Source organism: Anser anser (assembly GCF_964211835.1).
Source record: "Anser anser genome assembly, chromosome: 6".
In the NCBI taxonomy this organism is placed as follows: Eukaryota; Metazoa; Chordata; class Aves; order Anseriformes; family Anatidae; genus Anser; species Anser anser.
In genome coordinates, this window is record NC_139726.1 from 26,989,201 (window position 1) to 27,016,258 (window position 27,058).

Genomic DNA, 27,058 nt, shown 5'->3' on the forward strand with positions numbered 1-27,058 from the left:
AGTAGATACGGTATTACTGTATGAGTAAACAAATAAAAATGTGTCTTTATTAATATGGCACACTCTATGCAGAAAGATCCTGCTGCACTCTATAAACCACATATGGTTTAAAGAATCATTTTGACATTAAGTAGCTAATTCTGGGTCTAAACCTCTGGATTTGGAACAATATGGAGTGGTAGTATAAAAAGATTAAGAATCTTAGCTAATGTAAATAAATTGGAGGTCACGTAATATAAGGCACAAGATTGAAGATGAAACCCTAAAGCATGTCACTTTCAGAGGACAAGTACTTAATATCTTATAAAATCTGATCCCTACCTAAATTACCTGCTTACCTGGTTTGTTTTTTCTTTTTCTACCCTTCTTCCCCTCATGGAAGAGCCCATAAGTCATCTTTTAAAATTCTGACCTGAGCACTCAGCAGTCAGCACAGTGGTATGTGTCTGTGATTAGTTTAACTGTCTTTCATACTGCTCCCTGGCCCTGCAAGACACCTGAGCAACAGAGGAATTACACGTAGGCAGTGAATGTTATTAGTGATAAGAGATGCAGATGTGTATTCGATTTGCTTCAAGCCAGAATAACATACTCACCTAACTTCTGTTTGATGAGAAACACCACAGCTTCCTAGCACTGCCTAAGCAGATCAACACAACCCTCTTTCCTTTTTTTTGTTTTTCTTTAGTGGAGCCCTGGCATGGTTCTGACACCTATTATTATGTTTACTTATTCATTTCAACTGAGGATGCAGGAATTGGTTACCTAGAGAAAGAGAAGCATAAAAATTACCAGTTGCGGAGCTAACTCTGCCCTTGTTTTCTGTTTGGAGTGGTTACTTACCTTGCAGGTAGTCCCACGCATTTCAGTCTTCCTCAGACCTCAGTGACAATAAATGTTTCTGCAGAATTAACTCCTTTCAGATCTACATGACTTGGCATTACAACTTTACCTCCTTCCTTCTGTCTTTCCTCTTTTTTTAGAGCAATTTCCTTATGGTCCAAAGTGAAAGAAGGGAATTTACACATTGTTAAGAAAGTTTTTATAGCTAAAGAAGCAGAAGCAGCAATTCTTTTCCCTTGTTTAATGGTGAGTTACGCTTACAGTAGATGAAGTCTTCACTTGCAGTGTAATCTGCATTAGCAGGAGAGAGTGCCCATTTTGTTAGTGATTTTTAGAAAATGGAAACCAGGAATGAGCGCTCAAGTAAATGGAATCAATAAACAACGAAATGGCCAACAATACTACAACCACTAATACTGAAATGTGCTTTTGTAAATGTGCTTTTGTTATCTTGGGTAGGGAATTATTCTTAAGTTTCAAATAGAATTTCTTAGTACCTTCATATAAATCAATTATCTTTGGTTTTCAGTTAAGCAGTTTAATTGCTTAATCAGACTGACAAAACCTAGTGATTAAAATCTAACAGTCATATGCTGTAAGGCAATATCGATATTAGTTATTACTCAAGGTAGCTGTTTTAGATCAAACTGAATGAACTAAAAGGAAAGTACATTTGTAGTGTGCTTTACCGTACAGGAATATCATTGTCTTCTCTAAGAGATACGAGCACAGATACTGAAGAGTTACATAGTCAGCAATAAGAATGTATTAAAAATTGACAAAATACCAGTTCCAAATCCAGAAGGCTTCTGTGCTAAACAGATGTAAGGGTTGTTTTTTCAATAATCTATTTTGATAAAAATTAGCTCATTCTGTGAACAGCAAGTAAACAAGAAAGGACTATTCTGTCAGAACTGACTTGAAGTAAACAAATTGCAAAAAATCATTTAAAAGAACATAATGGAATTCTGTGCTCAGCTCTTCTGTGCTGCTGGTCAGAGAAGGTGAACCGCTAAAGATGAGGAAGGAACTTGACATCAGCTCTAAGGGCTGATGCTTACAACATTCATTTGAAATACTGTACTTATGCTCTCATTGAACCTGAATTGTTAACGTGAAATTTGAGTAAATTAATACTATCTCAAAACATCTGTGTTTTTTTTCCTGTTTAAAATAGAGAACATCTGAGGCATAGAAGCTCTTAAAGGGAATGAAGCAGGAGATGAGCTATACTTTACAAAGTGTTGACAAATCATCAATAAATCACTGCGCAGAAACAAAGAGATCTATAGTCTCTCCACTTAAGAGAGCCAATATTGCAGAAATACAGCTAGACTTGTTCAAAAATTATTAGAGGTACTGATCAAAACTCTGTTTTGAGTTGGTGTAACAGCACAGTGAGGTGTTGGCTCATGATTATCAATTCTGTGTGCTTTCGTAGGACAGGAACTGAAGAACTGATAGGAAAAGGAAGCAGTGTCTTCTAGCCAAAACATAGATTTTCATATATTGGCATGCATATGCTGTATTTATTTTGTTTTATTTTTTTTATACTATTATAACTCTGAAAGCCTTTCCTGTGTAACACATTTCAAGAAGATAACAGTGGTCATACTGCATCAGACAAAAAGCCTATAAAAAGCCTGTGTCCTTTGTGTGATAACACTAAATGCTAGTGCCTAATAAGAAACACAAAGACATGACATGTTTATACATTATTTCTCTAAGAGCTCTCTCCTTCCTCAAATATTCAGGGACTTAAAGACCGGAGGCAAGAATAGTTTCCATGTATTAGCTAATTTTCAGCGGGTTTTACTTCTCTTGAGGTTTCTTGCTTCATCTTGAACACATGTAAACTCTTAACATCCACAGCATGAAAAATTATCTGCGTATATGTTTGTTATCAAGGATATTGCTACAAAGAGAAATTATGATTGATTACTTGTTGCTTCCTTTTTGTCTTACAGCGAGATATGTGCTCAACTAGTAGCTTGCTGCTCCTTCTTGTGGGACTGTTTCTTTGCAGGGGGGCTAATTAGGAATGTGTTAGAAGAACCATGGCATTTTTTATTTTAATAACACTAGCCTCAATGTTTTGAAATCTCAATTCAGTTTTCTGGTCGAAAGGAAATTCTTTATTATGTTTCACTATCTAGTATGAGTATTGACATACCCATTAAAGGTCAAGAGAAGATGCTGCTGAGCAGCTCTGATTAACTGTGTGATAATATGCATGAAGTTTTGAGAATTACATAAATATTGAAGTAATTGATTGCTGTAAGCCTATACCCAACCACAGGACGGGTTGTTTTGCGTTATTGTCTTGAGGAAACGGGATGGCATGCATTTAACAGATGAAATGAATTTTCCTCTTAATGCAGATGAAATACTGGTCAACAGTGAGAGAAAGACTAAAGGAAGCAAAAATACTTCAAAAACAAGTAGGATACAGGGCAGAATACAAATGCAACTGTTCACTCCTGATACAAAAGAAATAATAAGTACAATCACATAGATGCTAGAAATTTTTGGAGCAAGGTGATCATCAAACAGGAGAGCTGTTTTCTCCTATGTTTGGTCAACTTGAAAAAAGGTAGACTGCAGCACTAGCCAGTGTAAAAAGGCAAAATAACATTCTGGCATTGCTAGAGAAATCTGGACAAGCTATTTAATATCTTTGAAATTGTTCAAAATGTTTATGTGCTTTGTTCTTAATGGTTATGAGACTGGCTTTTATGGTAGCTGCAGCAAAAGCTTATGGTTTCAAGAATATTAGTGATACTGTCATCGTTTAGTTTTAAGAATCCACTGAAGGGTTAGTAAAACAAGTAATAGTATCTTTTTTTTTTAATGTATTCTCATAATGCAGCTGAGAATTGACATAGTTGCAATGAATTAAGTTTTACACTTTTGTGTTGTATGGCTTTGTATATCTATAGCCAAGTATATTTTCCTTCACGTGCAAGAAAGATGTGTGATTATGGACAATATTGGATTTTGAAGGCAAGGAGAGATCGATGCACTGTCCTTTCACTATTAAATATGCCAAATATAAAGTTCAAAATGAGATTACTAGAAAGGAAGACATTTATTGTTGCAAACAATTCCAAGATTTTAAATGACGTCAACTGCGTAATTGCATTAGAATTTGAAAACTTTATACCTGCTAGCTCTCAAACTAGCATAACAGAAAACAGTTAACTAAAATACATTTTCATCTTTTATTTGTGTGCTGTGTATCTGATAACATTTCTTCATGCACTGATTTCTTCATTGGTTGACTGATGATGAACATTAACTCCTACCTTGCACATTAATGTAATTACTTTGTCTCCATAAAGGTGTTTTGGCTAGAGGTCAGGCCCTACTAAAATTAGCTATTATTCTCAAGCAAAATCAAATCTATAATTAAGGATCTGAAGACTAATATTTCAGAAATTAGTGTCACCCAACGTATTTTGGATGGATTCTACCAATCTTGTCCAAAGACCTAGCAAAACATTGGCTGAGGAGAAAAACATTACTTAAAATTAGAAAATGAAAAAAAAATAAACCAAAACGTACTACTTAGCAAATGATCTTTTAAAACGTTTGAATACTTGTTTAATCCTTTCTTTTTAAAAAAAAATGCTGTAGAACTAGAAAAAATACAGTGAAAACTTGCTGTAAGATAAAAATAAATTAATTTTGAAAGTCACTTACTAGCACTGCACTCACCACAGACGTGCAAGAAAAGAAAGACTTGGGGAAAACGCTGCAACAATCTACTTCTGTGAACCGTAGTTTGTAGAGGTGCTCTTGCCTCAGAAATTTCACGATGATATGTTTAAAGCATGAGGTAATATGTCAAAATTCCTGATAATCTATGATGATGCATCTTTGTACTGTTTATACATTTAAAGCTATTACTTCTTTCCAGACCTTTGGTTCCTTGAATAAATAAAAACAGAGCTTTCAGAAGAGTAAATATGGTCCATTTGACCGGCATACAAACCCACTCCTTTCTTCTCACTCCTTTAGCAGAACTGGGGGGCAACCAAAGGTGGCTATGTGGATTGATAAAATAATATAGAGCTCTTTTTAACCCATAAATCATTACTTTGCATCTGAACTTATTAACACTTGACACTTGTGCTGTAACTTATGCAAAGTGAGTGAATACTGTCTGACACTCTGTGAGCAGGTATGTGTAATGCCAACATATGGTGCCAGAGGAGGGCAATGATCAAAGGCCGGATTCTCAGCTGCTAAAAGCTGGCAAACAGAGGAAAAGTGTTGATTTACTCCAGCCGAGTATTCGGCTCCTAGGCTTGGACCAATTTGTTAAAAATTGGTCCTGTTCTAGTTCTGTAGTCCCTGTTAATGTGAGCATGCTTAGGTTCCGATCCTTGAATAAGGCTCCTAATAGTTGCAGTTGCTATCAATTGCTTAGGATACTGTTCTAGGCAAAGATTGCGGTTCAGTATTAGTTTGGGGTATTTCATTGTAGCACTTTGCTTTGAAGGGATTGCTATTTGAAATAACTTGAGAGAGCTGCATGATCCTGTAAAATAGCTGCCTGCCTAATTAGCAGATTTTGAAATTTCATCGAGGGATCCAACCACCAAGTAGATGAAGTAGGTCAAATTGGGGGCTGAGGTCTGCAGCTGATGCGTGGTATTGTGTTAGTTTTCTGATATGGTTGATTAGGTATCTGATTATCCAAGCACATCCAGATCCACTTGGAGCTTGACTCTGGTTCATGCTACAAGAGTGTACTGAATCACTGAGCAAAATCGTATGTTTCCAATAATATTGAGGCTCAACTTAAAGGAAACCTTGATTTTTCCAAGATAAGCCACATTGGTTTAGTCTGAGTTAAAATGCCATTTGATTGTGCTTAACCTGTATCCAGTGATTTTGATTGCAGTTTCACTGTGGCATTTCCTAGCTGCTGCTTACCATCCTGTCTGACCTAGGGAAATTTGGAATTTTTTAGGATAACGCTTTGGCTAACTTCTCTGGAAGCATCCCCATTGGTTGCTGAGGGATGGCAATGATAAGAATTAGAATGACTCTTTCATCTCATTTGATCCCGCATTTCTGCAGCCTGGTACTGTATTGTGTTTAGGAACATGCTGTATCCAATCTCCATTTGTTGGGTAAGTGAAAGGGAAGAAGGTACTGTGAGTTATAGACAGGCAAGGAAAATGGATAAGTTCTGGTAGAAGAATTTCAAGAAAGGTGTATGTGTATTCATTTGGCCCTACAATTAAATCATATTCTAAGTTGTTCTGTGAAGCAGTTCTATTTGCTTTTCTAATTTTGCTATTTAAACACATTGTAGCAATGTAAAACTGCATATTGTAAAGATCCTAAACATAATTCAGTAATGCAATAGAGTAGCATCTTTAGGGTGCTAAAAATTGCTTATGGGGCAACAAGACTTAGAGATATGGGGAGGTTCCCCTTTCCATGGGGGATACTTAAGGCTAGTTTTCAAACACAGACTAGAGGAAACAACTTTATTTGATGTCTCATTCACGTTCTTACCACTTTTGTAGTTGTTTTAAATAACCTCTTTATTAAAAGGACACATCATGACATGCATATCTAACAAAGGAGCTGCAATCCTCCAAGGGAAGGGTAGTACCATATATCTCCAAACAAATGTAAATTGTGAAGTGGTAAATCATATAGACTAGACAGCAGAGTTAACTGCTAAAACTGAAGTGGTGTTTTGACTTTATTCTTAAGGAAGGCTGGGATTGTAATCCAGTCATGAGTCGTGTCTGTTAAAACCCAGAAGACTGCCAGATGTCCTTTGGTACACATCTATCTTTGCACACTGTAGAACAGCTCAGCAAAACCCTTGGCTGCAGCTGTTCAGAAGGAAATTTCCTGCCAATTTTTCCATGAATTAGACATGATTTTTCTAAGGATTCACTTTCATGGAAGGAAGCACTGAGAATAATTTTCATGTTTTAAGACCGAAAAAATGAATGTTCTCAATATTAAAGTTTTTATTGTACTGATGTTGTTTCTGCTCACGTAGCCTACCTTCTTGAGTTTCTTACTAAACCATGCATCTTACTTAAACACATAGGCTAAGGAGCATGAGTGACTATTCCTTTGTAGCTTCTGATGTGTGGGTAGATGGTATCATTGTAATTGCTGAAAATGTGAACATGAAATATCATTATATGCTCACGTACCTATGGGAAAGCATATGTATTTCTGTTCCTCTACTTTAGGAGCAAGTTTATGGCCAAATTTACCCAGGTCCAACTAATGTTAGAGGAAATAACCTAGACATGAAAATTAAACTTTCCTTCCTTAAAAGCTGTAGTGAAGGACCTAGTTCACAGCCTACTTGTGTGCAAAGATGGAAAAGCTTTCTTTTAGTCCTTTTTTGAGTTATTGGTGAATAAGGAAAAAAAAAAAAGTATTACCCAGCTGGCAAATGCACGTTTCCCACTCAGTTATTTCAGATATGGCAGGAATCCACACATTCTTTGGGTTTGTTTTCTTCTTAAAGCAATTCCCATCTCTGGAATGAGGCCAAGCAAAGAAGTTCTAGTACAGAGAATAGCTTAAAAAGGAGGGAAGTTAAAGCATGGAAAGTGAAGCTAGATTCAAGTCCCAGTATCACTACAACTATGGGTTTAACTGTTACAAAGCTATAGTTACATACTGTTATCAAAATTTTAGGTATTCAAGTGATCTTAGTTGTACTGGGAGATAAAAGAGGAACTTCTGTTCAGGGCTGTGGCTGAAAACGTGCGTAATCCTTTCAAATTCAGTATTTCAGAGAATTGAGTCAGACCTGGACTAGATAACTATTTCTCGTAGTCAGAATAAATTTGACAAAATTTTGTAATTAGAATTCTGTTAAAGAGCTGGATTTTTGCAGACTTTTAAAAAACTGTTTCAAGATAAAAATTGTTAAACCCAAAGGACTTACAACAATATGCATGTTTTCATGCATACAGTCTTTGTGCGTGTGTGTGCGCGTGCCAATATAGATAAGTGGATTATGGGTGTACTTGTACCTTTCGTGCAGGTAATCTGCAAGCAACTTGCAGATTATGTGCATTAATTTCTTAAAGTGAAAATTAATCCACATATGGTCTGTCTAAACCTCTTGAAATAAACAGAAGAAATTGGTTTTCCTAACTCCTTTGGAAGATCTATAAATTGTCTATAAATTGAACCAAATGTAGATTAGGAGTAAAAGACGCGAGCTTACTACTTGTTCTATCTTCTTTATTTTGAAGTGCAGTAAGGACTAAACCATTTTACATTGCTGTGTTACTAGGAAATGCTAGTTGCTGCAGTAGGTGATCCTGGTTTTGTTCAGGATTTATGGATAAAGGGTTATCATTGAGAATGGCTCATTTACCCTGTGTGTGCCTGAGACAGAAAGTCTCAGTTCTCCAAAGCTTTGGTAAATGCGTGGCGGAATCTTCCCAGACGGAGATGTTTGCCTGTTTGTAGTTGGCTAATCCACGAGTGGTTCCCTGATAAGGTTAATGCCCAGTTAATTGCTCCTAGCCTTGACATGCAGTTTAATTGCTACTTGGCCAGCATACGTTTGTTGCTTGCTCTGTGTAGAATGCTAACGGATATAGCGATGCAAACCATGGACTGGTGGAGTGCAAACAAAATAAATACAGTATTTTATGTTCTTTTAATTCAGGGCCAAGTGGATTTGGATGAAGTGTTTATTTAGTTTGCTGGCTGCTTCAGATGCTGTGGCATATTGATTCCTTTTATTACTAGCAGCCATTTAACCTGACCCCTCTTAGATCCAGTATTTTAAAAGCCATAAATTTTAACTTTAGTTATGAGCAAGAACTGAAATGCTGTGAAAGCCTTTTTATTAGCAGAGCTTTGCCTTACTCCATGTACACGTGTCACCCATGGCAACAATATTTAGAGCATCTTAAATGAGAGTGGCTGTTGGGCAGTTTCGTGGTGGTGGGGTTGGCAATAAAGAGATCTCATAAATATCTCAAGCATGTAGGATTCACTGATCAGTGTGTAAGCAGGTGTACAAAAGAAATGCCTTTATTAGTAGCAAAAGGAGTCCTCTTTCCAGCTTATTTTGTTAAAATCTAGCCTTTTATCCCTACTCTTAATGTTCACTGACAATGCAAAGCAAACACAAAAGAAGTTGTTTATATAATTTTGTTTTCTAATTGCAAGTTAAATTGGTGTGATCGGAACTTATTTTTCTGTGTTGCCTCGCCTTGGCTTTTCTTTTACATTAATGATCTAACTTGTTGCAGTAGCCTGAATTAATCCCTGAATGATGCTGAAAGCAATCTTTAACCTGCAGCTTATGCTTGTGTTTGTAAAAATATGTGCAGGTAAAAACATGGTACAAAAATAATGACGTACCATTTTTAAAAGAAAATCTGAATAAAATGGTTCATATAAGAGGATTTCTGTCTGTCTGCATTCACATATAAATAACTCAAAAAAGCACTTTGAATTAGTGAAGAAAAGTTTTGTGAACTCTGCATCCTTATAATTTGTTGTTGCTGATTTAAATTAGTCATTTTAAAAAAGTTCAATTTCAGGCTTGATAATGAAGATTAAGTAATAATTCAGTAGGCTATTTCAAAATAAACCTTAGGCTTACTGAAACTGATTTAACATAACCATGAGTTTAACGTGAGTGTTGGCTTCCTTTCTCCTGTTCAGCTACTGATGAAGTTTCCTCCTCTGTCCCACAGGTCAAATTTAACATTCTAGATCTTAGCCTCGTACCATTAAAAGTGACTTTGTTTGAATGGTAGTGCAGGGACTCTCACTTCATGTTAAACTTTGGCCTGGGAACAAAAATGTTGTTTTAGCTTATGGAAGTGTGATTCATATCAATTAATCTGGGAAAGTGTCACATTTCCCAATCGTTTAAAGCAGGATTGAAATCTTTGACCTTATCAGAGGGTGGGTGTGGACATAGGAGTAAAGCAATCACAAGGCACTGGAATTTTTATTACTTCTCAATTCCAGACTGATCAATTTACAAGGTGCCTGAAATCACAGGGGAATCATATTTACTACAAACTGGACTTTTTCCTGTCTGCATTGCTTTTCCTGTACCTGCTTTCCTCTAGCAGGTTATAACAGCTATATCTAACATCAATTTGATATACATAAATATCCTTGAGGAGAAAGCTGCTATTTTGTAGAAGGTCAGGTAGCTTAATTTATACTCAGACCTTTCCTAAGGGCAAGTACTTGAATTTGCACCAGCTAGAGAGAAAATACTAGCCCCTTGGAGGAGTAGGGATTCAAATAACCTAGGAAAACTTTTCTCTAAATGTATAGCTGTCCTGTGAAGTGGAAGGTTATGGGAGAGAGATTAAGCTCGTCTAACCAAATAAAGGAGATGTTTCAATAGATAACATCAGACACTGTTTTCTGCAAAGACAGACTTCACTGCATTTTGTCCAGTGTTCTGCAGTAACGTAGCAAACGTGCCATTTCTTGGGCTGCATTTGGTTAAACCTCTTTCTTCTGCTTCTAATTGTTAGCAATAGTTATAGTTATACTGTTGCATAGTATAACTTGCATTTTTGAGATGCTTAATGCTGTGCATATTATTCTTTTTGAAATATTAACGTGTTCTTTAGCAGTGTCGGTGTTTGTTAGTGATAAGACTGTAGAAAACAGCATCATGAGCACACCTTTCTAAGCTGACAGTAGTCATGCATTTATTTTTGTCTCTTGCCTAATGACTGCCTTATCCCAACCATTTCTTTTACAGCTGGCTAAAGCTTAGCATACCTTCTGGGCTCCAAATTGTGAACCGCCATTATTCATAGTTGAAATTGAAGTTTGTGCAAATACGAGCTAAATTGCAATCATTATATGTAGTAAAATAGATTGAAATATCTGTAAATCTCAAGTCTGTAGCTTGCTCTTTTAATCAGAGAACTTGTTAAATTCCCCCATGCTTTGATTTCTCTTTCTTAGATATTTCTGCCAGGAGTGAGGCAGTTCAGCGTTCAGTATTCCTGCTTCTAATTTGAAATGCTTGGTTTGAGGTATAAAATGAGCAAAATGATACATGTTGTCTTTAATATATGAGTGCAAGATAGTGATTTTCTCTTGCTTTTTATCAAGCCCTTCATAATCTTTTCTATGCTACTTGTATAGAGTAGTGTCGAAGAAAAGGCTACAGTATTGTCTGAGGTTATTCTACAAAAATACCCTCTGAAAGCTCTTCATTTGAAAATCACAAACTAAAAGATGTAATGACTTTCAAATTCCTTCTTCCTATATCATTTTCTGCATTGAATCGATTGATAATTGAGGAGCATCTGAATGTAAAAATGTGAGTTGAAAAAATCATGTACAGTTGTGCATACTACCATAAATAAATGAAACAACTTTAAACAAAATGGTTCACAAAGTGAACATGAATTAATTTTAGTCGGTATATGATGTTGCAACCCTGTGGGCAAGAACCATGTCTGTCCACCTGTTTTCTGATGTCTCTGTCGTGCAAAGATGAGTAATAATGTTGAATGTTTTATATCTCATGTTTATTAAAAGAGAAGGTCATGATTTTCACTTTTTACACCAATTTATTTAGGGGCGAATTGTCTTTTTGCCAGCCCCTGCTCTGCAGGAGTGATTTAAGTTCAGCAGTATTTTAATTTGTATTAAAAGAAACCAACCAAACATATATGATCAGTGAATAGAAATTGTTTTGAACATATTGTGGACATATGTGTATCAAAGTATTTTAAACTTGCCCTGGTTACTTTAGAGAAGAGATAAACATAGGGCTGATGGTAAGGGCAAGCAAGATCAGTTAGGTTAGGGGTAGGGCTGAGGTTGGCAGGGCTAAGTTTGGTATCGGGAACGTTACCCAGGATGCGTCCCCAAAGCAGGACAGGACTTAGGCTGTAGCTGCTGCCTGAGACGGATCGTGTGCCGAGCTGTGCCACAAAGCAAGTCAGCCTTGGTGTTTTGTGAACAACCAGTGGTTTGCCCGCTAAAAGCACTCCCATGCCATCTTCAGTGTCCCAGTACCCTGAGGGTAGAAGCCTCGCTGAGCCTCAACCATTTTCTCTTCCTTAGTTTCACATGCAGCTCCATCCTGTGCAGCGCAGTAGGAAACAGGAATGTATGTGTTCAGGCCTCTTGTAAGTACAGAGCCAGGCTATCACCTCTTACAGCTTGGCGTTTATGTTAGTTTCTTAGTCACAGCATAATTTTTCCTTCATTTTTTCTTCACAACTGTTTTTTACTTCACTGTATACAAAATATAAATATCAAATAAGTATAATTTATATAAAATTGTTCCTTTAAATATTATTGTTTGGGTATATTGCAGTATTTTCAATTTTCAAGAAGAATCGTTGTATAAAAAGTGAAATTAATGATAAATGTATACAATGTATGAAGTTTAGGGTGTCTTGGAATTGCATTTTCTTTCAAGTGATAACAGTTATGGTTCCTCTTCCATTCCCCTCTCTACATGGGCCTTTGGGGTGGCTTGCATCCACAGTGGAAGCTTGTTTCCCTTTGATTTTTGTGACTGACATCTTGCTTTCACTGTGTTTCTTTCTGCTGGGCTATAAAAGAGAAGCCTGGAAATATCTGAAACTAATAACAGTAATAAAAGAACAGAATATAAAGTACATATTACATAAAGAAAAAAAAATCTTTGGTAGCCATGTTGACATTGAACAGAAAATTGAGGTGTATGTAATACTTCCTTTCAGTTAAAGGACGATTGCTTAAGGATGTTATCTTGGAACCAGCAACTTGTTTTCAGCCAGTCACAGGCAGACGCTGACATCAGCTGTTGTTTTTTGAAATTCAAAACAGATGCATAAAATATTGCACCATTTATAAACAAATAAATAAAGTGGAGGCTATCATGATGCTGTAGAAAGAAGTAAAATGAGGACTGAAGAAATTTAAAATCCATAAAAAGAAACATTTTTAAGCACAATGAACAATTAAAATACTCCTTGCCTAATGATATTTTTGCATTCAAAATCTGAGTAGGGCTAGATATTTACACACACATTCAGGCATGCACCACCTAGAAATGCCTGTTAGTAACTTCTAAAAGATGAGAGAGTTTTTTTTCTTGTTGTCTTTTTTTGTTTTGATTTTTACCCATGAGTAAAATACATATTTTCAGACTTACAGCTATCCTAAAGGTCTGCAGGAAAAGTCACTGCGGGGGGGAACTGGGAGGGAAATTTCCGTAGCTGAGAGTCTGTTTGGTATTTATTTGTTATAGAGTCTTGGGCATTCCTCTGTGCAGCATCCAGTAATAGATGCTGCCTCTGAAAGCATGGGGACTGACTGGTTAGCCTGCTTGTGGAAGCTCCTCAGCTCCTGTCTCTTTAGTTGCACACTAAGGTGTGACTGCTACAACCTTACGATGAAAGGAAAAGGGAATAAAAGATGAACTGGAAAAATATAAAGTTCCCCCTGAAAACCTTGGTGAATATGTCCAAGGATGTAAACTCCTTGACTAAATGTTCCCCTTCTTAATAAGACTGCATTGTTCCTACTGTCATCAATAAGAAAAAAGGTAATCATTTTTCACCTGGATTCAGATGCTTTTTTATGGGTGGATTTTGACAGTGAGAAACTTCCAGTGTTGCCATGTGCAACAGTACAAATTTCAGATTAAATGATTACTACTTTAGAAAAGGGCAACTAAATGCCTGATATTAATTTGTTAGTAAAGGATCTCAGTAGGGTTTTGAATAAATGAGGACACCTTTTAAATGGTAGAACACAGGAAGATCAGAGATGAAATTTCACTTTCTTTGTCAGTGAGGAATATTGTTAATCTTTGCCGTTTTATTCTGTCTTTTAAGATAACTCAGTATTTGATGATAATCTCGGTGTCAGTGAACTGACCATAAGCCAATTCTTTTGGGGGCATTAGAAGAAAATTCAATTTTCCAAGGCAGTGTTGTTCTGAACTTACTTGGTAACTAAAGAGTGCTCCATTTAATTTTTTTCCTTTTTTAATAGCAAACTGAAAATACTACATGAAAGTCGTCGTAAGTGTTCTCTTTACTAAAAAAATGGGAATTTATTGCTATTTATTGCTGAAATTAATTCCTTGGGGATGTTTTCATGTTAGGACAAAACGGCAAAATAAAGGCTGCTTATACAGAAGGAAACATACTTTGCCAGTAACTGTCAGTTTTCCATGCAATTGTCTAAGGCATGTGTTTGACAAAGAACCTGTTCTTCGTGACCCTGGCTGGATTAGGCAGTATGTGACCTGGTGCCTAAAATCTGTATCACAGTGTGCAGGTAGCAAAGGCCGAACAGACAGCTTCAGTGCTGATACGTGTCGCACGTGAGAGTGTCACTCCAACACCTTGGATGCTGGCTTGAATTTTCTTAGGATGGCTTTCATACATTAAGAGTAGTCTTCCAGTCTGAGCACTTGGCTCTATATAAGACACGCTCTAACCAGCATTCAACCCAGACTTTTTTTCTTTTTTTTTTTCCCCAAGCAATGCAGTGTAAGGCCCTAATTTAATGTATACAGCTTATACTGGGACATGTATATAAACAACTTCAGTGCTGGCTTTTGACAAAGCAGTTTCAGGTAGCTGGATGGTTGCAGCAGCCTGGAAGTGAGCATTGGCTGCCAAACCTCCCTGAGCCATGAGCGCTGGCAGATCCCTGAGCCCTGCCGTCTGTGTCTGTGCAAAGCAGTGGCCTGTCACAGCGACAGCACTGTCTGCTTGTGGAGGTGAGGCTGTGCCCCTCACTTCCTCACATGTGCTGCAGTCTGCTGTCGCTGTGCCCCAGTCGATACCAGTCCTCACAGGCTCTGTGGGTGAGGCGCTGGGCACCAGCCTCGGCTTAGGCCTGCGACCCAACCTGGCTGAGGTTCCCCAGGCCGCTGCAGCCTGCCATGCTCGGCCTGCTTCACTGCTCTGCCCTGTCTGCTGCACACCACCACCCCTCAAAGCTGTTTTCTGCCTCAAAACAAGAAAGCATTTTCTCTGCTAATCAGAGTGGCTTTCAGTTGGCCACCTTTTACAGTGATTGTGCTTCCCTGGTCTGTTTTCACTTGTTCTCAGGCTAAGATAGGCACCACAGTGCCCAGTGCTGATGCACGCGTTTTTAGTGATACTAAGCGTCTGTATGTTGTATGCAAGTCATTGCTCTAACTCCATTTTAGCACTTACTAATTTGGCAATAATGGTAATCTCCAGAATGGCAATTAGTGAACAGAAGAAGGTTGCTCTGTGTGACCTAGCAACCAGGCTTCCCTTAAACTTGTTTTCTCTTTTTTCCCTCTTCTTTTTTCAGCTACATATCAGTCTGCAGGGAATGGAAGTGTAAATTGCTTTACATAGACGCTACTGATGATTCTCTATTTGGTGCCAGTTCGCAGCTTTTTTCCTTTTAAGAATTTGCTCATCACAGTGTTTTAGTTCAGAAATATCTGCACTCTAGGATTGCTAAAATCACAGCATAGTATTAACGTATCTGTCTGTCTTGTGATTCTTGAATCTCTTTGGGAGTGACAGTATTTAGACATCTATGTGAAGGTCTTCTCTTATATTGTCCTGTTGCTTATGTTAGTATGACTTTAAAAAGTTGAAAACAAAAGCATTTTATGCTCTCAAAGACAAGGCATTTTGCAAGGCAAAGTCTCTTCCTAGGTGTTTGTCACATTTACTGCTCTGCCATATAAAAACGAAGTAGGTGCTACAAAGGCTTTTAAACTATGCTTTAGTTGTGAATTTCTCCACTGCTTGGTATGCAAGTATTCTGTGAACTTTTTTTTTGGCGTGTTCTACTATCACTGTATTAATACTAATTAACAGTAATGCTGCCACAAAAAAAAAAAATCTAGTGTGGGAGAGTCAAGCATTCAAAGAGAGGAAAGGTTTGGGAAAATTGGGAAGGTACTAGTTCTTTCTTTTTTGCATGAAGTGCTTTCTTATGTCTATAAACAAGGAAAGAGGCAGCAACATCATTCGTGTTAAGCTGTACTTTTCTGGAAATGTTCTCTTCTTGAAAAACCTGCTGCGTGTATTGATAGCATAGCACCAGTTTCAGCTTGAAGAAAAAGGTTGGATGAAGCTATGAGAGAACTTAATATCTTCTCATAGGAGAAGCATGTTTGAAAATATCAGCCATTCAGACAACCTGAGTCATTCTAAAAGCCAAAGCTTGTTTTGCAGTGGTGTTTATTTTTGTGGATATACTGATAATGTCCTCTGTGAGTCTGTTAGCAGTGTCCAGTTGTCAAAGTCTAAAGAAATAACCCCATCCTTACCATTGGTGCAGACTTGAAAGTATCACAGAGAGAGCCTGCTATTGCCCATCACTGTTGTCAGGTCTGTAAATCATGTGATATTCTCTCCAAGTCTGAACGGGGATCTCTGCAGAACTAGGCTTACCTTGATGTTATTTTTAGAACAAATTACATTGATTGCACACTATTTCAAAGGCCCCAACTAATAAAATACACAATTAAATGTATCTGCCTCACTAGTTTAATTTCACAATGTGGTTTTAGGTATAAAAATTTAACTATTTATTTTCCAGACTCTTCCAGCAAGGATTTTGGTCCTACTCTGGGACTGAAGAAGTCCAGTTCTCTTGAGAGTCTTCAGACTGCTGTGGCTGAAGTTAGGAAGAATGAACTCCCTTTTCACAGACCCAGGCCTCATGTGGTCCGTGGTCGGGGGTGTAATGAGAGTTTCCGAGCCGCCATCGACAAGTCTTATGATGGACCGGAGGATATAGAAGAGGGTATGTTGCTACTGGTAGTCATTGAGGGAACCACCTTCATTTAGCATGACTGAGGGCCAACTCAATAAAGCATCTAAGCAAGCAATTTAATCCAATTGAATTTGATTAAATTTAACATGCTGCTTATGTCCCGCTGAAAGGGAGCTGTCTTTGTAGTACTCCATCCAACCTTGACTGGCTTCAGTGTAAAGTCTTCACTGATCTCCTTTGGGGCAGGGATGTGTTGGAGGAATTAGAACTCAATCCTTAAATAATTGTGTTTTTCAACATCAAGAAGCAGCTGCCTTCTTCAGATTACATTAAAAATTATCTTGCCTGTTTTACAGAGCTGTCTACAATTCCCCCTTCTCCAACTAGGAAATTATTTCCTTGTATAGACAAGGAAGAGCACCCTGCTGCTTATTCTGTCACCATGGGTTTATGGACCCCACTCTGGAAATAATATCTTCTTTAGCATGAAGCATAAACTGTGCTTGGATCCTGAGCCCTCAAAGAGAAACAATACAGCTCTTCTCCAACCAGGCAGAACAGTTTATGTATTTCTTTTTCAGCCATTACAGTGGAAAGATTCCAAAAAGTGAATGAAAATCATATTTTTTACGTAGGTTATTTGTTGAAGTGAGCCCATGATGAAATGTTTTTACCCCAGCATGCCAGTTTTCTTGAGCTGATGGACTAGCCAGGTTTCAAATAGAAGTGTTCTACCATGTCAGGATTTTCCTATCATGATTAATAACTAGAAAACAAGTAACTATAATAATTCTGTATTTAATTTACAATAGAACTTTGGTTGAATTCACTAGATATGTCTAGTCTGATTTCTAAATTATTCAATTAAATGCGTATGTGTTGTGAGTCATTTGAGCACCTTGTAGACACGGATGCTGTATTTCATGTGTTTACGTTGTGGTGGCCCCTAGCTATCCCCATTGCTTCTTTTTCATTTTGTGCAGATGGTTTTTCTGATAAGAGCTCTCACTCTGGTCAAGAAGCTCAGAACATGGAATCTGCCCCTCCAGGGAACCCTGAAATAGAAGATGTAGAAACCAAAGCAAAAAAAGACAAAAAAAATAGAGAGAAAGAAAAGAAAAAAGAGAAGGGCAAACCTAAAATCAAAGAGAAGAAACGGAAAGAAGAAAATGAAGATCCTGAAAAGAAAAAGAAGAAAGGCTTTGGTGTTATGTTGAGGTATGTCATTTTAAAAAGCAAATCAACCACCTTTGCTCATCGTAACATACGAAACAACTGGTGCTCTCATAAAATAGTGGAAAAATTATTTCACTTGGACTCAAAATAATGTTTATGTTATTTAAAAAGAAAGCAGTTTATACTTTTACACCAAACTTGTGGCTGAGGCAGAAGACATTTGGCAGACAAAATGTCTTTTTGTGCCTTTGAAATTCATTCCCATATGCCAGAAAAAAATCAAGGTTTCAGGCTAAAAACAAGCATGTGTGTGGGGTGGAGGTTTTGCGGGGAATATTTCTGAGTAATACATGACCCACTCCCACATTCAGACATTTGCCTCCTATTCCCTTGGTTATCTGGATTCTTCACAAGCTTTGGGGACAGCTTGATTGCTTGTGTTACTGTAAACAGTTTAGTGACATTTGTTGTTGCTGAAAAGTACTAGCTATGACAAAATCTTTGTTTCACAGCTTCAGCCATTGCCTGCAGTGGTCAAGAGTTCACTGTCCTCTCTTGGGACAACTGCTTGGCAAACAGTTGTTTGGATTTCTTCCAAAAAAATTTGGCTTTTGGGTGGTTTTGCATCTCTGGAATCATCAGAGACTAGACAATACTTATCTCAGCATTTCCTTACTGCTGCTGGAGACTTTGGTGATACAAGCAGTCTGGTTGCTATCACCCCTGCCTCTGGTACCTGTTTACTTTGCTGAGCATTAAAGTGTTTTAATTTAAGTAGATCTTTGCAATTAATGTAGAGTACGTGAATGAAATTTAATTATCTCATATATAAAGATGTTACTTGACTGTAGTTACTTCTGACACTAAACACTGTGTTAGCTTTAGGAGGCTATTAGCTTGATGGTTGGACTTACTGATCTTGAAGGTCTTTTCCAAGCTAGATGATTCTGTGATTGGCATTTGCTAGCATGCTGTATTGTAGACAAGCCAGGTGTATACAAAAGCCACAATCATTGCCTAGACAGAGGTGTATTTAACTAGTAGTCTGTGAAATTCTGCTGTGACGTCATTCACTCTGCAATGATCTTCATTAGGACACTGATACATGAACTTGCATTGCAGCTCTCTATTAATATTTCCTCTGGTGTCAAATAGCTTATGTTTTATACTGTTATGGAAAATTTTAGCTGATTTGCTTCCATGTATCATCAATAGGAATCTTCAAATTGCCCTAGTGAGTGTTGAACACTGAAGAGAGGTTGTCAAAAATATACAGGCATGCTTATGTGCCAAGTTTGCATGATTCCAGCAGTTGTTAATGTTAGTAAGATAAAGGTGTATGGGTATACCACTCTGCATTCAAATGGAGCTCTTTAGGAATGCTTGAGAGGCACATACTCACACCTGTGCATTGCACGTGCATTTGTGTTCATACCGTTTAAAGAAATAGGGCTTAACACGGAACTGTAGTCAAAACACTGAATAATTAGGAGGGTGACTTGAGCAACTCTCTTTTTGTGTATGTTAAGCTTTGTCTATTTCCATTCTTCTTAACTCTTTGTAGCAAATAGGACTGGGGGAAGAGGAGAGTGACACAGAGGTCTGACAAAAGCATAAGTATTCTGGTTCATGTGTTGCTAGCAGAATTGATTAAATTTGAAGTACAAGGTCTTTCTTACAGGGGTGACCCAGAAAGAGCAGGGGATGGCATCAGAATCCAAGACAAGTGATTGTAGTTAAAATAAATAAATAAATCTGATAATGATCAATATGCAAAGCTAAGAACAATGGGTTACCATTCTTAGAGATTTACTTTTTCAGAACGTGTTTCATATTTTGGTGGTGTGCAAGCTTTATACATCTGTTCTTTTCATGTGTGTTTTTATTTCAATAGATAGTCTTCCCAGTAGACAGTGGTGGTTGTTAATATTTATCTGGATGGCAGCACATTTGAGAATTTCTGTCCATTGAAAATCTGTACAAAGCCACAAAGGTGGTGGGAACAGGTTATAGAGAACAGAGGAGTTGTTGTTTGTAAGAACTAACGGCTCAGCTGGGAGGTTTTGGGAGGTTCTCTGTCCTTGTCAGTGTTTCTTCCCAAAATTTTCAAAATTGTTTTTGAAAACAAATTCCTTCCTGAGAGGGTAGGAGTCCTAGGAACCCCTAGCCATGTTAAAAGTGAAAGAAGGGTAATGAGCTGTAAAGATGGAACAAGTGCAAACAGTATGGGTTTGCAAAAGAATTGGAGGGACCATATTGCCTACTCAAGCAGAACAAAACCAGACCAGTCTTTTTTTCAGGGAAAAACTGCTGTGGGTGATGTGAAAAGCAAAAACTGTGAATATGAATATTTTTTAAAGAAAGAATGGCAAAAGAATCAGGGAACTTAGAAGGGATTGAGTACTGACTAAATACTAGATTCAAGAAGTATTTTTCACACTAGAGTTTGCAATGATATGAAGAGTGAGGAGATTGTCAGGAGGACTAGGGAGGAGGAGACTGCAGTAAGAGGGTTTAAATGATCAAGTGTTTTAGCAGCACGGATGGAAAGAAACAGCCAGATTTTTTACAACATTGTGGAGATGAAACTGGCATGTTTTATTGGTAGAACATCTGTGGAAGGAAAAAAGGAGCTGCAGACGACAAAGTTGTGAACTTATGCAGCAGGCAAGGTGACTACTAATTCCTGGTAGTTTAAGAGAAAAGTAGAGAGAAGTATTTAGAAACAGAGATGAGCTCAGTTTTTGACATGCCGAGTTCAAATTGGAAGGGAAACCTGCCCTAGGAGGCACAGGAAATGTAAACATCATAAGGGAGCAGAAAGCTGAGTGGAGAAGGAAATCTGTAGTGTGCCTGTTGCAGATGCAGTAGTAGCTGTACTGTGGCTCCCCATGCGGGACACTTCACCAAAATGAGGAATAGGGAACCGAGCCCCTGCTATACTGACAGGAGAAAAGAAGTTACTGAAGCAGGTGGCAGAGGTGGAAAAAGGTTATATCTGACTGGGACAGTGCAATTCCACGAGTTTTTCAAGCTAGTCAAGTGACTGCAGCCGTGTAATTGATTGGTCTTACTGACAACTGAAGACCCACAGGGATGCATTTGTATTCCATGTAATTTCTGGACTGCGTTGCTCTGAACCGTGTCAGCTCTGCAGTGCCATGTAGTTCCACCTAAACAGGAAAACAAGCTTGCTGAACCCATGTCAGAATTGCACTGAAATACATAGGAAATGATCATCAGTGGGGGAAGCTCCTGGACCAGGACATAGAAAGTGTTCCTGAGATGTCACCAGAAAGCTCAGTGCTAATGAAGGCACATACACTTTCTGGCACTTTGGGCAGAATGACTGGCAGTCAGGTGTAAGAGACAAAGAAAAGTACAATTTGAGACTAAAAGTCGCACATGTATATGATGGAGGTTTTGTGCTATACTCACTGAGACATGTTTACAGCTGTAACATGTTTTATCTTGACAGTATATCCATGTGAATTGGCTTGTTTCTGCCTTTTAATCAATAACAAAGCAAATCAAGGTATTAAAACCAAACCCAAGTATTTATCTGTAGTACAAGAAAGTGCAAGTGTTGGACTTTAGTCTTTTTGCATCTGAGATTTTTTGAACATATTGGAATTGCTACTGCATTGGTTTTTTGCTTTTTTTTTTTAATTTAACAACAGAAAATAGCAAAGCTGTTAGCAGTTGCTAACAGATTTCACTTAGTGCCTCATCTGTTGCTCAGCTGCTATTTACTTGTAGTTCCTGGTCTTTTTTTACACATACAAAAAAAAAAAAAAGAGGAAAAAAAAAAGATTGCTTTCCTGCTAAGCTTTTCCTGGATTGAAGCTTTATTTAGATGACTGTGATTCAGGGAGACCATCAAGAAATCATGTGTTTATTTTTGTAATCCTTGTTTTTAAAAATGTCCTGTTTTCTGTAGTATGAGCTGGAACTCCTGGCTGCCACATTTTAGCGACTGCTGCTCCTGGAGCAAAGTAGGTTGATATACTGGAGATCTGAAATGCAGATGACACTGATTATTACTGGTTAGTTAAGTTTCTATAATCCAAAGTACTATTTTACCGTGGTGCAGACTACATAGTGTTTGTGTTTTCTTGTTTGGTTGGTCCTGGTGCATATATTGCTTGCCTTAGGATTGGATCTGCATATGTGCTGTTCAAAGAACAACAGAAGCTGACTTGATTAACTGTTTGTATGCAGCATCAGCTAAGCAAGCATTATTTTACTTTTTGATATTTTCTGGCACATTGCACCATCATAGCTCACTAAAACAACCCAATGCTAGACAACAGACGTCAAAGTAAATTGCTAATGTATATCAGGAAAACAACTACATTAAATACCATCGTTACTGGAGATGTGACTAAATCTACGCTGCAGTCTCAGGAAAAAGTCAGTCCCTAGCATCCATGATGAAACTTGGAACAAAAATAATATTCAATTCTATGCAGATGCATCACAGGAGCAAGGTTATGCAGTACTACATGAAGTTCTTGGTTCAGTCCCTTTCTTACGTTGGACTGACTGATTCTTTCAGGGCACGGTGAGTCTTGAGGGGACTGCTGTAGCTCAGATGAGATTCTCTGTGCATCTTTTTGAAGGTGTTTTGTATTTTCATGAGCAACACTATAGTGAAACGACATCTTTCGAGCCTTTGAATAAAGGGAGTCTGTAGTGTTGTTACTTTAGAGCTGTCAGAGGCCATGTAAGGTGGCTTTGTAAGCTGTTTGGAAGGGTTAATTAACCCCTTGGTGCAGGGCAGTAGAAATCCCTGATGCTGAGCACTAATGCAAAATGCATTATCAATTAGCACCAGGAATACAAAGCCAATCTAACCAAGAGATTTATCTAAAAATAAAAATATTATTCCTCAGTTGACTAGGTGATGAACACTGGATTTTAAATTTGTGATCTATAGTTATTGCCTTGCTTTGAAATCCTGTCAAAATATTCCTTTCTAACAAAGGTAGGCTTTGAGTTGCTTTCTAAATTAAGTTGGAGAAAGACCGAACCTTTAAATCACCAAGGGAATATGACCTCTGCTGTGTATTGCATTGCTGCTCCATATGCTAATCCCATTGCAGTTGTTACAGTCCTGGCGTATAATAAACCTGACTCTATGGCTCTCTTACTACCTTTTCCAGATAACAATTGTAAAAATTCTGGGTAGCCCTTTCCACTTTATGAGTACGAAGTTAAGTTAGCTAACGGACTGTGGCCACACCAATGACATTTTAATGGTTAGCTCCCCGTAGGCAGAAGCCAGTATGTTGAAATCTTTTTTTTTTTCATTATTTTTATTTTTTAAAAAACACCCTATGAGCAAGTATTGGGGACTCAAAAGTAAAGAGTTTTGCCAAACTGGAGTGCAATGGAAGCACACCCTCTCAGTCTTTCTTTCTAGACGGGATTCAGGGAACAAAAAATTTTTGTTGGTTTAAGGCATTTCTTGTCAACTTGACTTCACTAGTTCACTGGTGAATGTTTTCAAAATTTGTATGGGTGAGAAAATGCATGGACCTCAAAACCAATGCACATCAACCACAGCTTGCATACGTGTGCACGTACGTGTGTACATGCAAGTGAAGAAAGTAGAAATATGTGTATATCAGTTGCATCTTGCTTTTTCTTCTTTAGATATTATACGCTTTCTCACATAACAGTTCATCTTAAATTATTTACCTTCCATTTCACAATATGCGCCATGAATATTTTATTTTTTGTCCCCTTAATTTGCCAACTTTCCTTTCAGCTAAGTGCGTTAGTGATTTTAATTTTTCATTCTAGTTGGAAGACAAAAATGACCCTTTTTTCATTATTACTATTATAGGCCTTGTGCTTGGAATGATACTTTTACAACCAGCACCATTGAGCCCGTAATGGTATTGCAGAGTAGATCGCATAATGTACAGATACTGCCTTCCATTAAGTATAGCACTATGACAGCTTATGGAGAAAATTATTTTCTGGTCTTTGTTGCCCTGAGAAGTTAAGCACTGGGGAGGAAAAGTTAACATTATAATTAATAAGAGCATACAATAATGATGCAATTTGATGGAGAGGGGTAGTGTGTGTTCTTCTGTGTGTGCGTGTGTGTACATGCTCCTATATATTTAAAAATATATTTATTTATATATACACATATATATATTGAGCTGGAAATTAATATGGACATGGATAGACAGAAAAAAACACCACAAGACTAGATTAAATTATAATTAATTAGGGTAAAGTTATTTTAGATTTTTTTCTCAATAGTGAAACAATCCAAGATGGATCGTGCATGTGTATTAGACACACAGCATCAGTTAATGAGGCAAATTAGTTGTTGAGAGGCCTTGACTTCCTCATAAATATTCCCACTTTCCAAATATATAAATTGGTAAATAAAACTCCTGTTTCCTTTTAAGAACACAAGAGGATGAGTGAGATAAGATGCCTATTCGGTTTAATGTATCTCAAGTTCATCAAGTATTTTAAACTAAAAAAGGAGAAGGATCTTAATTTGTGTATCCCTTTTCCTTTCCTCCACTGTATTGATTCCTCCTTGGCTGCATTCATAGTCAGACTAAAATAGAGAAAATAAGGGGGTTTTGTACTAAAAATGATCACGTGGACTGCCTACTAAAGGCTTATTTGTTTAATTAAGCATCTGTTCTCTTCTTAATATGCATGCATAAATCTCATTAACATTAGATGTATGCAAGTGCAGTGAAGAAGAATAGACCCCTTACTCTCATTACTGAACTTGGATAACGAGATTTATATTTACTTAACAGATCAGAGCAGAAAGTTCCCTCTGACTATTTGAAAGGACTGGAAATTACAAACTGTTTACAAGGAGCATGCTTTTTGTGAAATAGTTGCATGTTCATTTCAAGTTAAAATATCATTATTCAAGCCATTACTAAGGGAAAAAAAAAAAAGCTGCATGCTTTGTCTGTAAGGATTAACTATGTGCACTAAATTCTGTGATGTGTCTAATTAAATGCATGCTAGCCTATTCGCTATTGACCTCTGGGCATGCCACACCTACTAAAATAAAAGTAAGCTCCTATTGGAAATACGAGTAGGTCCTTTCTGGAGGTGGCGTGTTTCTTCTAAGTGTCTGTCTCCTCTCTCCCAGGACACCACTCCTCAAGAGGGTGAAAAAAAAAAAAGTCCTAAAAAGCACAGTTATTTTTGATGTTATGCCCTCATCAACAACACTGTGGCAGTATGTTTATCCTTCATTCAGTATACGTGGCTGTTACCAGTTTTAAAATCCATCTCTTGTCTGGGGATAAAACATGAATACCAGATTTTCCGTCTAAGTTACGGTACATTGGGTATTTCTGTATGTAGTACAGGTGCATTATGGTCAAAGATCCTAGAGGGTTTAAAGTCATGCTACCTGGGCTGCATTTTAACTAATAAATACATATTTTGCTCAGGAATATTGTGTGAAGGGAATTCTGCCTTAAGACAAAAAAAAAAAAAGCAGTTTTGCTGATTTTGTGGTGCAGTATTTCTTGTAACGTGAACTTGGTAATTTGGGGATCTGCGGTGGTGGGGAGACAACAATTAACAGAGAAATTACACAGAAGGGGGCTCCTGACAGATTCCTTAACTACAAAGTGCTGGCAGGTGCCAGTTTAATAGGTATTGCCATTAACAGCCATCTGTAGAGAAAATGAAATGTGCTCATCTCACTGAATTATGATTTATGCCAGACAAAGCAGTCAAACCAAAGTAATATTTATATTATAATTCAGAGTCATTGATTAAATGCACATGGCATCTCAAATCCAGTTGACATTTTAAGTTGAAATGATTGCAGACATGTAGCCATTTATTTAACTATTACTTTAAAAAATGTGTCTCTACTTGTTATTAATAGAAGAAAGTCAGACCTGGCCAATATTTCAATACGCTGACCTTTTGTTTTGCTGACATATAAAAGGAACAAAGCTCCTTTTGGGGTAGTCACAATTTCAGAGAATATGAAGTATGCTAGGCTCAGAAAAAAATGACCCGTTTGAACCACTCTGCCTCTTTCCTCCCTCTTCTTTTCCACCCAGGATTTTTGAAAGAAAGTGGGCAAGAGATGGTTTAGGAAATAGGAAGCAGCCTGAGACTTTGTTTCAAGTGCCTGCTCTGCTGCTGAGTTCCTTGGTGACACTGGTTACCTCGCTTAGCTGCTCTGGGCCTCAGTTATCCTTATACAAAGGTTATCCTTAATGCTTATTTAAAAATAAATAAAGCAAAAAACATTTCCCTGCTTGACATAAACATTTTTTTGGTTAATGTTTAAAAAGTACGTGATTTTAAAAACTATTTTAGCTATTTCTGTAAAAGTATAGCAGACAAATAGTTCTATTTTTAAGAAAATGAAAACTAAAAAATGTAAGCTTTTGCATGATTTTCTCTCACTTCTCCTCTGGTCACTAGGACAATTCCTTCGCTGAGGACTTTTTACTCTTTCCTTTTACTTTTTTTTTCCAGTGATTCCAATTTTTCTCGTTTGTTAATCTTGTACTGCCCAGTCTCTTACTTCCACAGGGCATCTCTCCATTCTCCTTTGACCTTTCCTCATTATTGCTTACAGTCCCATCAATTTTTAGCAAACTTTGGTCTCTTTTCTCTATGGAAAAAAATACGATGCAAGCCTAGACCAATTTGCAAGCTCAGCCTTCTGCTGTTGTGCTGTTGGAAGAACAGTTGACAGTACTGGGTAGCTCACCCTTCGCCTTCCTTGCCACTGCTAGCACGTGAGATGCTAAGCTGGGGTTTCCTCCTCCTCCTGCCTCCTAGCTGTAGATACTTCCACCTTCAGAAGTGCGGTTCAGAATACAACGGCTCAGAAATAAAGTTGACCCTTTATCTTTTATCCTGATTTTATGCCTTCTTGCTAGAAAAAATTGACTTGTCATTCCAAATTTAACACGGGCAAATTCATTTTTTTCTCTGCCAACCGTCCCTCTTTATTTCCTTGCTCCATCATCACAGCAAGTGGCGGCACCTTCCCCCCTTCACAAAAGCTGCTACATGGGATGTCATCTTGCAGTGAACCTTAAACCCCCTCAATAAAGCCATATAAAATTTGCTCTCTTCTTACCCATCTCGCTGAAGACTTGACCACACAAAAGAAGCAGTGTAGCTTCTTCCCTTTCTGTTTGGACTCCTCCTATCAACCGGTTGCTTCCAGATTTTTTCAGTCTCTGTTGTGGATCAGGTTGCTGGGTCGTTGTTCTGACTGCTCTCGCCTGCCCCTGTCAGCACAGCATGAACTTCATCTCCTTCCCAG

General features: G+C 37.7%; 1 protein-coding gene and 1 long non-coding RNA gene across 9 annotated transcripts in view; one reads left to right on the forward strand and one right to left on the reverse strand.

The window, feature by feature from the left end:
* PARD3B (par-3 family cell polarity regulator beta) overlaps positions 1–27,058 on the forward strand; it is a 536,941-nt gene that overhangs the window by 380,465 nt on the left and 129,418 nt on the right. For all 8 annotated transcript variants that reach the window (XM_083842794.1, XM_083842789.1, XM_083842795.1 and 5 more), the window contains 2 exons: positions 16,399–16,605; positions 17,559–17,793. In XM_083842794.1, coding sequence (XP_083698920.1) covers positions 16,399–16,605; positions 17,559–17,793 — 442 coding nt within the window. The remainder of the gene's footprint in view (positions 1–16,398; positions 16,606–17,558; positions 17,794–27,058) is intronic.
* LOC310902016 overlaps positions 19,991–27,058 on the reverse strand; it is a 38,070-nt gene continuing 31,002 nt past the window's right edge. The window contains exon 2 of the long non-coding RNA XR_014586407.1: positions 19,991–27,023. This is a non-coding gene — a long non-coding RNA (uncharacterized lncRNA). The remainder of the gene's footprint in view (positions 27,024–27,058) is intronic.